Source organism: Drosophila nasuta, chromosome 3, assembly GCF_023558535.2.
Source record: "Drosophila nasuta strain 15112-1781.00 chromosome 3, ASM2355853v1, whole genome shotgun sequence".
In the NCBI taxonomy this organism is placed as follows: domain Eukaryota; kingdom Metazoa; phylum Arthropoda; class Insecta; order Diptera; family Drosophilidae; genus Drosophila; species Drosophila nasuta.
In genome coordinates this window covers 38,187,653-38,202,285 of record NC_083457.1, presented here as the reverse complement: position 1 = coordinate 38,202,285, position 14,633 = coordinate 38,187,653, and the positions used below count along the sequence as shown (strand labels likewise).

The 14,633-nt window shown below is 39.9% G+C and overlaps 3 protein-coding genes across 8 annotated transcripts; all 3 read left to right on the top strand.

The window, feature by feature from the left end:
* The first annotated feature begins 545 nt into the window (after positions 1-545).
* On the top strand, positions 546-5,841 carry LOC132793704 (NEDD4 family-interacting protein 1-like). The gene is made up of 2 exons (XM_060803750.1): positions 546-687; positions 4,791-5,841. The coding sequence occupies exon 2, from the start codon at positions 4,793-4,795 to the stop codon at positions 5,579-5,581; it is 789 nt and encodes a 262-aa protein (XP_060659733.1). The 5' UTR covers positions 546-687; positions 4,791-4,792; the 3' UTR covers positions 5,582-5,841.
* Positions 550-4,689, top strand: LOC132793705 (protein spitz). 3 transcript variants are annotated; one of them, XM_060803752.1, is made up of 2 exons: positions 550-687; positions 3,487-4,689. In XM_060803752.1, the coding sequence occupies exon 2, from the start codon at positions 3,661-3,663 to the stop codon at positions 4,339-4,341; it is 681 nt and encodes a 226-aa protein (XP_060659735.1). In that variant the 5' UTR covers positions 550-687; positions 3,487-3,660; the 3' UTR covers positions 4,342-4,689. The 3 variants fall into 3 exon arrangements, with proteins under 3 accessions (XP_060659735.1, XP_060659734.1, XP_060659736.1); XM_060803751.1 differs by having other exon boundaries at positions 553-687; positions 3,484-4,689; XM_060803753.1 differs by lacking the exon at positions 550-687 and adding an exon at positions 2,518-2,668 and having other exon boundaries at positions 3,484-4,689.
* Positions 5,842-6,911: 1,070 nt separating the features above from the next.
* Positions 6,912-14,610, top strand: LOC132793703 (zinc finger protein on ecdysone puffs). Of its 4 annotated transcripts, none has more exons than XM_060803745.1 (5): positions 6,912-7,097; positions 8,064-8,210; positions 8,307-8,655; positions 11,321-11,544; positions 12,576-14,610. In XM_060803745.1, the coding sequence occupies exons 2-5, from the start codon at positions 8,203-8,205 to the stop codon at positions 14,182-14,184; spliced, it is 2,190 nt and encodes a 729-aa protein (XP_060659728.1). In that variant the 5' UTR covers positions 6,912-7,097; positions 8,064-8,202; the 3' UTR covers positions 14,185-14,610. The 4 variants fall into 4 exon arrangements, with proteins under 4 accessions (XP_060659728.1, XP_060659729.1, XP_060659730.1 ...); XM_060803746.1 differs by having other exon boundaries at positions 6,913-7,097; positions 12,579-14,610; XM_060803747.1 differs by lacking the exon at positions 8,064-8,210 and having other exon boundaries at positions 6,913-7,097.
* The last annotated feature ends 23 nt before the right edge of the window (positions 14,611-14,633 follow it).

The window sequence follows — 14,633 nt, the reverse complement described above, 5'->3', positions numbered from 1 at the left end:
AAAGGATTTTTCCGACTATCATTTAATTTGTCTACTGCGATTAATTAATTTTAAAACAGATAATTTAAAAATGCTAATAGGTATATGCGACACACTGGATTCAAAATTAAGGCAACACGGTAAGAAAATCAATTTCTTTATCCTTGTATACATTTCTGGCTATTTTATTTAAATTAAAAGTATACTAAGCAACAAAGGAAGATCGATGCTTTAATAAATTTAAATATAAAACACTCAACAAAATGTAATCACATCACTAATAATAATGTCATCAGAAAGCCTAGTATAATTTGCATAATCTCAACAAAGTGGTCACACTGAAATTAACTGCAGATTCAAAACATCGATAGTACTATCGATGCATCGATGCTTCGTTCACCATCTCTAGAAAATTTACTGAAGAAGAAGAATGTGGCTCACGTAGTCGCATTTGTTTTGTTCCATTGATTTACGATTTAAAAGTAAAAATAATTGATAAAGAAATATAACTTTTTCAAAATTTAAGAAACGAAACGTGTACAACCTAATTTAATTGTTGGCTAAAGAAAACAAACAGTATTGTGCGTGCACTCGGTATTATTTACTTTTTTGGCAAATCAATAACTTAATTTGTGTAGAGAGCAAAACACGAACGCGCTGCGCAAAAGTGAAAACTCAATCAACGAACAAACGCATTGAAAAGAAAAGGTGAATAAATAGAAAACCTAAATCGGTATACGAAATCCAAATTTCGATTGTTGTAAAAATAAAATTAGGCATTGCATTGAGAGTGTGCCGAGTTCTAGTTTTGCTGTTGAATTGCTTGGTTAGCCGATAGTATAGAGAGAGCAACAGAAATAGAAATATTACAGAAACGTTTTTTCGTATGAGTGGAAGGGGGTTAGAAACAGCTCCAGGGGAACATCTTGAAGAGAAGTGTGTACATACACACTCACATGCATATGCAGATGTTTACATGGCACTGTTGAGTGTATATGTGTGAGTTTGTGTATGTGTTGCCTTGTTTGTGTTTTGATTATTGAATTAATAATCACGCATAGCGAGCGAGCTCTGTGTTGTTGATATTTCACCACGGTGTTAAAATGGTATTTATTCACTGCAATAAAAAGTGTAGCGGGACCTGTTTATTTTGATTCATATTTTTCAACAAGTGCCAGTGAATTAATTCCCTAGCTCTTGCACAACAATAGCCAATCGCTGAGCTTTTGCATGAGCACGAACAAAGTTGAAGCTCTTGTTCTTGTTTTGTCAGTCTCTCCCTTCTTCCCGCATACATGCTGTTTGGTAACGGTTCTTAGCTGTGTATATAGCAAGAACATACGCATAAGTTTGTGTGCGTGTGTGTGCTTGTTCATTCAAGTTTTTCATGCAGTTTGCGTGAAGCTGCAACAACTAGACGGAAACTGCTGCTTAAGGTCTTCGATGCAGGCAACTTCCGCCTCAGCTCATGTCTCGTTTAACTGGTTTAGGGCGCAGCTGCATATGTGTGCGTGTATATATGTGTGTGTATGTCTGCATCATTCACACCTGCTGCATCACAATAATAAGAAGAACTGCAGCTGTCGCTCACTCTCAAATTTCTTATCAACACCAACACACGAGACCTTCAAAATTCTCTCCGCCTTTGTAATCCAACAATATACATACCTGGTGCTACCTACCTGTCTAACACGCCATATAAGTATATACACACACACATCAGCAATCACATGCATATTTAGGTATGTAGTGTATGTGCTGTGCTGTGTTGTTAGATTTCTACGTCCCACGCCAAAGTGTTGAGCTACTTATTATCACCCTTCTCTCTCCCTCTCTCACTGGTGTTTATCTAACTGCTTGATTTCTTGCGATTCCATGCCAATTTTATTTTGTTTATACAGTGAGAGTTCAGTTTCCAACGAAAATGACTCAACGTCAAATGTATTGCCCTTATCAATGGATTTCATTGTTATTCATATCGCCTAATCAGCGATTATTTCGACACACCAAGACGTCCAGTCAGCTGCTCGTCATCTGTCTGGCATGTAATTAATATACACACAAATGTGTATGAGTACACACTGTTACAACACATGTGTGTCTGTGTGTACACACTGCTACAAAGCAGCAGTAATTTGAGTAATAATACTCCTACTCGTAACTTGGTACTGCTTACTCGCAAAACGATACTGTACTATGACGAAGAAGAAGCAGAGGTACGATCAGTCTGCCTGCCTACAAGTAAATTCATGCGAATGTTAGTTTGTATGTGTGTGTTAGTGTATGCCTACGCCCACCTCCAACCCCATTGTGCTTGTTCATTAGAAACCCGCATTAGAAACTGAAATCTGAGTAAACTGCGCGGCAATTGCGTGTTTTCGTATTTTTTAGCACCCTTGGTGGTTTTATTTACTCTTTTATTTTATTTTATTGTTTGCTAATAAGCTCCACGCATATCTTGAGTAGGGCACCTATTTTTAGCTGCTGCCGAGTTATTCGAAATTGTATTCACATGAGCATTCAATTGAGCAAAAGGTCAATCTAATTGCACTCATTCATTCATTCTCTTGTCGGCCGTTTGTCAGACTGCTGCCAGTTTGTAAAGCTACGCTGGTCACACTGCTTCTGCGTGTTTACGACTATTTTTAAGAGCCGCCAAAGTGCCGTTAATGTCAAGGACTAACAACAGGTATTTAACATATAAACGACCGAGTGCCTGTTAATTAATCAAGTTACAACACAGGAATACTAATTAAATAGGCATAGTGAATTAATTAGTAATAGCTAGCCTGACTCAGAAAAATAAAGCTAGAATTAGTTTGAGTTAGTTTTATCGAGGATAAATATGGGGTTTCTATCTGCGAATTTCTAATATAAAATGGTTAATTGGAATTTGAATCATTCCCTAATTGCACTGTGAAAAGTTATAGTGCAGGGTATTTTGTAGTCGTACTAGTGTCATAGTTGTTAAGCTCGCGTGTTTCGTTCAAGTGCGCATTGAATGAACCTGGCTACTTTCGCCTGCCTTGTGAAATGTTCTGAGTGTAAATAATAATAATTAAAAAAAAAACAACAAAAGCGATAAATGCAAGTGCAAACTGTGTAAACAAAAAAAGTAAAAAAACAGCTGGCAGGTAAATAAACTGTGTAATTTGTGTATTAGTTTGTAAAACTTGAATTGTTTTTTTTTTGTTTCGATAATTAATAAGTTGCTTTGTTATTTTCCACTTAGGTCGATACCCAAACCGTGTGCGGGGCGGGGTGCAATGCAACGCGCGGTGCAAAAAGCTTAGAGGGCGAGACAGAGAACGAAAGAGACAGAAGAGAGACAGAGAGACAGTGTGTGAATGAGATTGAGGGCAAGGCTGGCCTAGCAGTAGCAGGCAGGCACTAATACACTCACTCACTCACTCGGCACAACTCACACTCATACACACACACACATGCACACTTTATGAATTTTGAGTTGAATTTTAATTGCACTTTGCTTTTATTCTGTTGCAGCAGCGCACCAACGAACAAAAAAAGCAAAACTTGATATCGATAACGATAGACACATACATCTCACCAACCACAAAACAACCACCACCACCACCACAAACATTCCTGCCTGCTGCTGCCATGCGCCGCTAAGCCCCAAAATAAACAAAAACAAATTCAAAAATCGATCTCGTGTCAAAGATGAGACTTCCGCTGCTGCTGCTGCCGCTAATTGCTGCCTCCGCTTGCCTGCTATCGATAACCGCCGCCTGCTCATCGCGTGCCATAACCAAACCCCGTCCAGAGGCACCACCACCAGAGGCTGCATCCACCACCGTCGCCCCCTCGACGGCACCTGACAATGTGATTGCATTGACAACACCATCGCGACCCAATATCACATTTCCGATCTTTCGCTGTCCGCCCACCTATGCGGCATGGTATTGCCTGAATGATGCCACCTGCTTCACCGTCGAGATCCACAACGAGGTGCTCTACAACTGCGAGTGTGCGCTCGGATTTATGGGACCCCGATGCGAGTACAAGGAGATCGATGGCACCTACTTGCCCACAAGGAATCGTGTGATGCTGGAGAAGGCGAGCATTGTGAGTGGCGCCACGCTCGCTGTCATCTTTATGGCCATGTGCTGTGTGGTCCTGTATCTGCGGCACGAGAAGCAAGCGAAGCAGAAGCTCCATGCCGGTGGTGGTGGCAACGATGTGGCGGACATGGCATTCGAGAATGCCGGCGTCGATGAGGTGGACGGGCTAAAGCCATTGCGCATAGCGCGACGTCCATTTGGACCGCATCATAGTCGCATTTTAACCCTGGAGCAGGCGTATCTTCAGTCGGCTACAAGCCATGAGAGAGAAAGGCATTGAACTACTAAAAAACTGCTGCAGCGAATGTCCTTTTAATCCTTAAACTGTTTATTTTTTTGTAATATTTATTAATCGACTTGACTTTTGTTTCTTTTTATTTTGTGGTAACTTTTTAACCAAAACTTGAAAGTATTTGAGTGCCTTCCAAACGATGACGATAAAGTTCGTGAAAGAGAGCGAGAGCTGAAATTAACGCAATGCAATTTTGGCAGCTAGCCGCCCATTTTTTGATACCTAATTTAATGCCTAATTATTTAATAATTTAATACGAAATGCCACGTTAACCTAAACTATTAACGTTTAAAAAATAAAAATAAATTCGAAAGAAAAAACCTAAAGACCAAAACTGACTTTTAAACAACTCAGATGATCTCCAAGTTTTGCTTACAGCTTGCAACTATATTTTATTGATCTTAGTTATTAATTTATTTCTGTATTCCTTTTTGCAGTTATGCCGCACAACAATCAGCCGCCCTCGGGGCAGGGAGACGATGCACTTGGACCACCAAAAGCTGACTTCAGTGCCCCGCCACCGTATGAGCCGGATGCACAGGGTCTGGGTGGCCAACAGGTGGCATTGCCACCGCAGATGCCATCGCTGGCGTTGACCACACACGCCGTGGACGCGACACAGACGCAGAACGATTTGGCGCTGCCCCAGGAGCTGCACGGCAAGTTGCCCACCTACGAGGAGGTGCAAATGGAGAAATCGTTGAATGGAGAGCTGCCGCCCGCATTTCTAACTTTGCCATCGACGCAACAGTTGCCGCCGCCGCCGAATCCGTTGTTGCCACTGCCTCCGAATCCGTTGCGCGATGGTCCCGGAGCCGTTCGCTCGGCGCAGCCGGCTCTAACATTCATTGCCATCGATGCCAGCGATCCGGACAACAGTCTGTCGACGACAGACAATTTGCTCGGCACGGACATAATGTTTATCACGGCTTTCATGGTTGCATTTCTCTTCAATTGGATTGGCTTTCTGATGCTAACCTGTTTCTGTCACACAATTGCCGCCCGTTATGGAGCATTATCCGGCTTTGGACTGTCGCTGGCCAAGTGGACGCTGATCGTGAAGCATTCAACAGACTTGGCATCGCATGAGAACTCTTGGCTGTGGTGGTTAATTTGTGCCTTTGGCTTTCTGATCGCCATTCGTGCGCTCATTCAGTATGTGAGCATCAAGCGTTCCTGGCGTCTGCTCTCCGCATCGGCCCAGGAGCGGCTGCTCTTCTTCTACTAGGTGCGGGCGCCGTCGCCGTCGATGTCATCGTTGTCACAGTCGGCGGGTTATGTAAATACGTTAAGTGTGCGAGTTGTTTGAAATACGTGATTATGATGATGATGGTGATGATTGTGGCAAAGACGATGATGATGACGATGATACGACGGCGATTGCGTTAGACTCCCAAATATTTCATTTCGATCCCAAAAAAAAACCAACACAACAAAAAAAGTATAAGAAAGAGAAAAACTAATTGCAAACTTACTATTGGTTAGTGTTTCTGTAGTTACTATGTTAATTAGCGCAAGTTAAATCCACAAATCAGTTTCAAATGACAAACAAACAACAACACAAAGCTAGCATAATGATAATAATTATGTTGTTTATGTATATTTCGAGCATATCAACATATATATGAAAAGAAAAAACTAAAAGAATATGAAAAAAGTGTAAGATGTGCGCACAGAGTAGTGAGAGATGCGACAAGGATTCACTTGGATCCCAGTTTCGCTGCACCTTTTGGGCACCTTGTTTTTTTAGAGAGAAGCAGCCAGGGCCATCGTAATTGATGTAATTGTACTTGTATATGTAAATGTGTGTATAGATGTCTCGCCGTAGTAGCTTCTCTATTCTTTTGTTAGTAGAAAACAAATTGCAAAAAAGACAAAAACACAAAGGAACACAAACAGCCTAGATGAATATGCCACCATATTTTTATTATTGAAATCTACTATTTGCTGTGGTACTTAAAACAGTTACACAAAAAGGCCAGCGGTAATTTTGCTAGATAAATCACAAACTATTATAATTACGATTATTGCTAATATAACGTTTATAATTAATATGTTTAATCCCTTTGTATGTATAATTGAAATATGCATTGCAAGGGCGCATACCGAAAATATGCGTCAGTTTTATGCAAATTAATAAAAATCTTTAAAAAAAAATTAACGGCTTCATTGTAGTTTCTTAACTTTAAATTTGAATGGGCGCGCATAAGGCGTTACTATCTATTATCACAATGGGTACCTGAAGCGTTAAGTTACCTGATATGGCAACGCTCTGACATTGAATAGACTTACAACACTATCCACTAGTTGCCGGTCTTTTTTGGTATATTCCAAATTAAATTTGTAAATATTGTATCATTGTACGTCAGAGTTTTAAATAAACTTACTTTTATTAAAAAAAATAATATCTACGCGATCTTTCAAGATTAATAAATAAAACCTCTCTGCCTTGTCGAATCAAACCAGCTGGTTGTTGCCGCAGTGGTAGATTTTTCGTAGTAAAACTGTATGTTTACAGTTTGAATTTTTGGTCACACTGTTAACCATTGTCGTAGTAAGCTGTGCACATTACTTGTGTAAGTGTGTATATACCAGCACGCAGTTGCTTCGTTCGTGTGTGAAAAAATCATATTTTCACAACAGACGGCCATCTTTAATATAGATCAAATTAAATAGAACTTAAAGCGTGAAAAAATTATTTAAATATATTGCGAAGCGGTAATACATTCAGCAACAACAACAACGTAAGTGTACAATGTTATATTTTGCATTTTTTGCCATTGCATGTGGAAAATATTTCGGGATGTTGTGTGTATCTGTTGGAGGATTTTTTCCTCAATCGTCTGGCCCGGCTAGACAGTCTGCAATCAAATTATTGATTTTCATTGCTGTATACTCTGGCCCTGGCGAAAAAATTAACAATCTATATTAACGCTGCATTACTGCAAGTAGTTTTCTATTATGCAATATTTGCTCTAACAAAAAGTACAGTAGTTGTAGTTACTAGCTATTTTCGTCCAAAATACTATACAATTTTCACTATAACATACTACGAAACAGTTGGTGATTTACGCGAAAAGTTGAAATATTTGTTATCTCTGCAATTCATAAGATTAGTGAATAATTGCAATAAAAAGTTTAAAAAAATTTTCATATCGCCGGCTTCTGACTCAGCGCTTGGCGGTGTCTCAGTTCACAAACTAATACACACACATATGCTGGGCCGCCATCTTAATTTTTGTAGATAGGCATTCACCTTCTTCCATCTCGCTCTCTCGCGGCTGTTGCCACTTTTTCTCTTTAGCCGGTTTATTAAATTTCGAGGTGTCGAAACCAGTTTTTCGTGCTCTTCTTGTGCTCATTTCTTTTTAACGCTGTTTTCTGCATATTGTATTGAAACAGGTAGCATTCTATAATAAATAGATGCGTGCATATCACATGCAAGTTACTACGTCATACGTTTTTTCATTGTCAACGGGGGACGCGTCTGTATGCGTTCTACCCTCATCTGTGTTGATGCTTTGCCAGCGTATACATTTGTAGTTGTATTTGTATCTGTGTATGCGCTTGGGTCGTGCACCCCTTAGATACATACACAATACATGTAAACAAAAATCATTCATACTTATAATGCGCTAATACTTATCACACTAATATCAACAACAATTTGTTTTGCATTTTCTTTTCATTGTGCCGTTATTTTATTTCAGCGCCTGCGACATTATCATTTGTATTAGATTTTTCGCTTTGTTGTAACTCCTCACCCACACTACCTGCATTCACCTTCACACACATAAATACATTCATATTCCAACATCCCAACAATCCCACAAAAATCCACTCAAAATTATGACCAGGTATGCCGAGTGTTTCCAAGAAAATTCTGCAAACATAATGAGAAAATACGTGAAATGCATGTTTAACATATTTCTCTTTTATATTCATTTTTCCAGTGTAAAGATTAACGGCAATCCGCAACAACAGTTGGGCAAGGGCAACATGGCATTCCGCGGCAACCAGAATCGCAATCGCAACTTTGGCGGTGGCGGCAATCAATATGGCGGCCCCATGGGCGCCAATCGCATGGGCGGCGGTGGCGGCATGAATATGTCACCCTGGGAGTCGCAGAATCCCGGCGGCGGCGGACAGTTTGGCAACAATATGCGCCAGGGTGGCGGCGGCGGTCAAATGAACGCCCAGGCCATCAACAATTTGCTGAACAACCTGTTCAGAAACCAGCCTCCATCGCTCCTCGACTTGCCACGCGGTGGCATGGGCAATCGCAATCAACGCGGCGGACCGGTATGTATATTATGATCCAGGTTGCCACATATTATTTCTCTAGCTGCCTTAAATAGCTGAATTCCTCTTTTATTTTATTCCTTAAAAACCATTCTTTGGTGGATGAGTTGCGGCGGAGTTGAACTTTGTTTTAGATTTAACATGAATTGTAGTTGAAACTTCAAATAATTTAATATCAAATACATATTGTATTTTTAAATATTTACACATAGTTCCTAGTGAAGATTATGTTTGTCCTCAATTCTATTCACATCATTTGATGTAATCTTATGATAATTGTCTGAATATTGTTTTACCTTCATTCACATCAATTTATGTAGTATTTGATATCTGAACATTATATTGATTTAAATACCGATTAATTATGTCAATTCATTTGATTGATTGCCTCTTGAATTCACATTTTCCATTTCCTTCTTGTCATTGCCAAACAAAAGGTGAAATTTTTTATTGCCTTAAGCGAATTTCTTGTAAAACACATCAAGTTAAACAAAATTCAAAGAAGAACCAACTTTAGTTGGTCTAAGAAACTACCGCTCATCGTGTCCACTGAAGAATCCTCTTTTTTATTGTTATGACACCAAACATTGGTTAGCTCTGTTTATGTTACTTAAGCCTAGTTGTTGTATAATATCTTTAAAAAAGCAAAACAAAAATCGCGTAGTTTGTAGTAAAATACCAAAAAAAGAAAATAAAATTAAAAGACAATTCAACAAATTTGCGAAAATGAGAGAACCCTGCTGATATTGTATATCGATTGAACAATATAAAAAAATCTGAGGTGGAGAAGTAGAAGGTTTTCGATATAAAAACGCATTTATTCCATTTTAAATGCAATATTTTTTCGTTTGTATACTGCACAATTTGTTGAATTTGATTGTTTGTACCACGAAATATTAAGTACCGCCAACAAATGTTCCATTTAAAGATGAAAAGAGTATGATGACATTTTAAAACGATTGCATAAAGTAATTTTATTCATATTTGTACTAAGTAGGCATTTAAAAAGTAATTTACCAAAACCAAACAAAAAAAATAGCAAAAACAAAAACCAAACAAATATCAATTATCAAAAATCTTTGGATTTTTACAAATTCACAATTCAAATTTTGCTAATTTACCAATATTTATTTTTATTCTCTTCTACACGAACGAAACCAATAATCGAATTCGATGCAATCTCAAAAACGAATCGAATCAAAAACGCATTTCGAATGCATCCATATATTGTGCCTATATATACACCTGTGTATATATCTAAATGCCGATGTGTCGTCTCCGACGTTGTTGTCGTCACTGCTGCGTTGCATATTCAAATGTGCTTGTTGTCGTTGCTGCTGGGCAATGTTGCTGCCACATTTTTGTTGTTGTTGCTGTTGCTCTTGTGCCTGCGCCTGTGCCAACAACTCTCTCTTGTTTCTGTTGCAATGTTTATGCACAATTATCATTTGTTTTTGTTACATTTATGTGTGAAAACTGCATAAACCGATATATATCATATATAACTGAACTTGGAATTTATAACTATATAATACAAATCAATATGTGGTAAATTTGCGGCACTTGCAACATGCATATCAACATAATCGCAAATGGCAACGACGTACACAACACACGAATTGCTGAAAAACGCACAAAACACGCAATATCAAAAATGTACAAAATATATGTAAAAATAATGCGATGCGATGTCCACTTCCAATGCGACGCCACCGATTGATTGAAATGATTGTGATTGATTGAACTCTCTTCTAATCTGCTCTGCTCTGAAAACTGAAAAACCGATCCGATCTGGTACTGGTACTGATTGATGGTGCAACTGCAACTGCAACTTGCAATTACCAAAAAACAAAAATAACTAAAAAACCAAAAAACAACCAAATCAAACTATCAATATAAAAATCAAATGCATCGCCACTCTTCTTCAACGTTCCTGCTCTGATTGAAACTCACTCGAAATCGAAACCACAATTCGGTTTCCATGTTTCCATGCCGCCCGTTTGTGTTGAACACAATGTCTAAAAAACATCTCAAAAATAAATAAAATGCCACGCCACGCGCCGCCACGCCAACGACTTCAACAACAAAAACATCCCCGTCGACTGATTGCGCGACCGCTCCGCCGATTTGACCAATAATATACATCTGTTTATCTATATCTTTATATATATATTTAAATCATATCAACTACTTTTCTATATGTATTTGTGTATCTATAAAAAAAATCGAAATTTTTGAATTTTCCATCCACCCCACGTCAAATATGGAAAACTAATATTCCAATCACCTTTAAAAACAAAAAACTGAATATTGTAAATGGTTTATGTACCATAAATGTGTCAACTCGTTTGTTATTATTTATTTGAATAACTCTTGACAATTTATAATTGTAAATTTCATAACGATTGATTTACTACTACTACTATATATATTATCGATCGCACGATCTATATATTCCATGTGTATTCCATGCATTTCCATTTAATTACGAATATTTACAAAACTCTGTTCGATCTTGTATATTATATATATATAATACTGTCACTATCTACCTACCCAACCAACCAATCAACCAAAAACTATCTATACCAACTACTTTAATGTATTGTAAAAACGAAAAATACGCTAAAATGTATGTGTTCGAAACAAATCTTAAATGATAAAGATGGTCAATCGCGGTGGCGGTGCCGGCAATCGTCTCAATAATCGTCGTGGCCAAGGAGGTTTCCAAAATCGTGGCGTTACTGGTGGTCCCAAGCCCCCCCAAAAGCAGGGCGCCGGCGGCATTCGTAAGCAGAATGCTTTTGATCGTGCCAAGAAACTTTTGGCTAAAAATGCCAACACTAATAAAAAGAAGGAAATTACTCCTGGCGAAAAGAAAATTGAGAGGTAAGAGTACAACTACAACTACTTAAACAAAAAAATCCAATTTAAAAAATCAAATTTCCAATACAATATTTACCAAAAAGACAGCCGAAAGATTGCTCAATTCGCAATTTTTCATCTTCCTACAAAAAAATATATAATATCTACAAATAATTTTTGTTATCAATGCATCAATTTTTCTGAAACAAAAAACTGCAAATATTTTTAAGTACTTGATTTCCAATTTTTCGAATGCATCTGATACAATACTCAATATATATATATGAAATATGATAAGTTCTCCAAAAAATAATCACAAATAATTTCCAACAAGTGGATGAGTCGAAACAACAGTCCTCTTATTATTTGTTTTTTATATTATGTTTTGAATAGACAAAACACATCCCTTTCTTTCTGGTCGTTGGCGTCTGTTAGCGAACCGGGTTGCGTAGTATATGGCATGGATTGATCAACGAAATATTTTCAGATTGATTGTTAATTGTTCTCATACGTACAAATATTTTTGTTTTTATTTTGCTTTTGTTTTGTTATTTAGTGCTTTGCATATTTTTGAATTCATTAACAATTTTCGGGGAAAATACATTTATTTAATCTTCGGATTTGCCGAATGTGAAATTCGACTTACTTTAGAATTAGTAAATCGTAATGTGTTCTAAGAATTTTTGTTGTCCGATCGTATTACTAAATTTTGCATCATAAATTACCAGATTTTTTCTAATGTGGGGGGCACATTTCTTAATGTATTTGTTTGTGATGTACAAGAACTGTTTGAATCGCATATTACATCATCCGTATCATAATCATTCATTCCTCATAAGCTTAGGCCAAGATCTTTTAATATTTTGTAATCTGTAATATCTGTGATATCCCAACTAAATAAAGCATTTCAGCGTGACGTCTATGCTGCCGCCCAATAGCTAGTCAGCCACACGCTACCAGATGCGTCTGTTCACATCCTTGAAGCATTCACAACTAATCTGATTTCTTTTCATTCTTTACCTCCCAATGAAATCCACTATTATGATGGATGAAAGTAGCGCAACACCCAAGGAATCGCCGTACGCTAGCGTGCCGAATGATATGTTCTACTGTCATCTGTGCAAGAAGCACATGTGGGATGCCAATTCATTTGAGAATCACATCAAGGGACGCACCCATCTGATGATGCGCGAGGGCATTGAGGAGAGCTACCGCCTCAAGGCCAACATGATTCGTCAGGAGGCCAAACTTGCTGAGCAGCTCAAATCTATTGAGTTCGACCGTCTGAAGCGCATGGGAAAGAGCAAGCAACGTCAGCTGGATTACTGCACCATGTGTGATCTGAATTTCCATGGACACATCTCGACTCATCGCAAGTCCGAGGGACATTTGCAGCTGAAGAAGTTCTTGCATCCCAAGTGCGTGGAATGCAACAAGGAGTTTGCCACACGCATCGATTACGACACCCATTTGCTGTCGGCTGATCATCTGAAGAAGGCTGCTGAGAACAACACGAAGGTTGGAGAACGCAAGCGTCAGACGTTGCCCATCAGCACGGCTGAGGAGGAGACACGCGATCTGCGTCCACCACAGAAGCGCAAGAAGAAGCCCATCAAGAAGGAGGGTGAGGAATCCACCGAGGTCAAAAAGGAGCCTGAGGAGGGCGCCGAAGGCGAGGAAGCTGAGGGCGAGGAGGCCAAGGAGGGTGAGGAGGCTGCCGATGAAACCAAGGAGGGTGAAGATCTCAACGAAAGCCAGGAGGAGGAAGAGGTGGCTCTGCCCGTCGATGCCGAGGACTGCATCCTTGACTTTGCCGAGGGCGATGAGATCCCCAGCGAGGTGGACACTCGCCTGCCCAAATACAATTGGCAGCGTCCCGTTGGTGCTGCCCTCATCTCAAAGCTGGAGTGCTTCGAGTGCGCTGTCTGCAGCAAATTCTTTGACACAGAGATCACCGCTGAGATTCACTCACGCACAGCCACCCATCACCGCAACTTCCTCAAGTTCATCAACGAGAAGTCCAGCGATACGAAGATAGCACAAAAGCGCGCAGCCGCTGCCATCGAGGAGAATGAGCGCAAGAAGCGCAAGGTCGAGGAGTCTGAGGCTCCAGCTGCCGAGGGTGCTGGCGATGAGGCAGCCGAGGGTGCTGAGGGTGAGCTCTACGATCCATCGGAGGCCACAGGCGACGATGAGGACTTCGAGATGAACGAGAATGCCGAAGGTGAGGAGGAGGGTGGCGAGGAAGCCGCTGGCGAAGACAACGGCGACGAGATGGACGCCCAGGAGGAGGAAGAAGAGGAAGCCGAGGCCGAACCAGAGCCAGAACCCGAGCCAGAGCCAACTCCAGTTCCCACACCCGCTCCCGTCGCACAGCCAGCTACACCAGCTAAACCCGAGTCAGCAGCCAAACCGGCAGCTAAGGCTGCTCCAGCCACACCCGCCGCTGCTGCCACACCAGCCCCAGCTGCGGCCACCACACCAGCAGCTCCCGCTGCAGCTGCCACACCGGCTGCTGCCACCCCAGAGGTTGCTCCATCGCCAGCCAAGAAGCCACGCGCCGTCGCCGCAGCTGCTGCTGCTGCCGCCGCTGCATCCCCAGCTGCTGGTCCCAAGGCAACGCCGCAGCGAAACCGTGCGCGTGGTCGTTACAACCGATACTAGAGGGAGAGATTTAGAGGTCGGCAATACCTGGGCATAAGACACAATACCACATAAAACATATTTAATTAACCATAACTTAATGTTATGTATTCATTACTCTTAAACAATTTCCACAAACACACACACTCAATTTGTGGGAGATTCTCCTAGTTTCCCCTTCCCCCCAAAAACTGAACTATTCTATAGTGACATTTTCACCTCATTTTGCATAAACGTTTTTGTAATGGACACAGGCATGAATCATCGCCGAATATTTCGCAAAGATTCTGTGTCTTCGATTGCAAACACAAATAAAGAAAATAAAATTAGAACCATATACAAAGAAATACTACAATATTAACAAAACGAAACAAAACAACAAAAACGCATTCAAACTATGTAATGATTAAATTTTAAAATAAAAAACTTACTTGTACAAGAAAAAAATTACATAATTGTTTTCTAATTAA

What these genes read in the sequence shown, in the direction of transcription:
- LOC132793703 (XM_060803745.1), top strand. An exon ending in GCAATCAACGCGGCGGACCG is followed by an intron (nt 8,656 to 11,320) that starts GTATGTATATTA and finishes TAAATGATAAAG; the next exon opens with ATGGTCAATCGCGGTGGCGG. An exon ending in GGCGAAAAGAAAATTGAGAG is followed by an intron (nt 11,545 to 12,575) that starts GTAAGAGTACAA and finishes GATGGATGAAAG; the next exon opens with TAGCGCAACACCCAAGGAAT.
- LOC132793704 (XM_060803750.1), top strand. Translation starts at nt 4,793, where the DNA reads ATGCCGCACAACAATCAGCCGCCCTCGGGGCAGGGAGACGATGCACTT.
- LOC132793705 (XM_060803752.1), top strand. Translation starts at nt 3,661, where the DNA reads ATGAGACTTCCGCTGCTGCTGCTGCCGCTAATTGCTGCCTCCGCTTGC.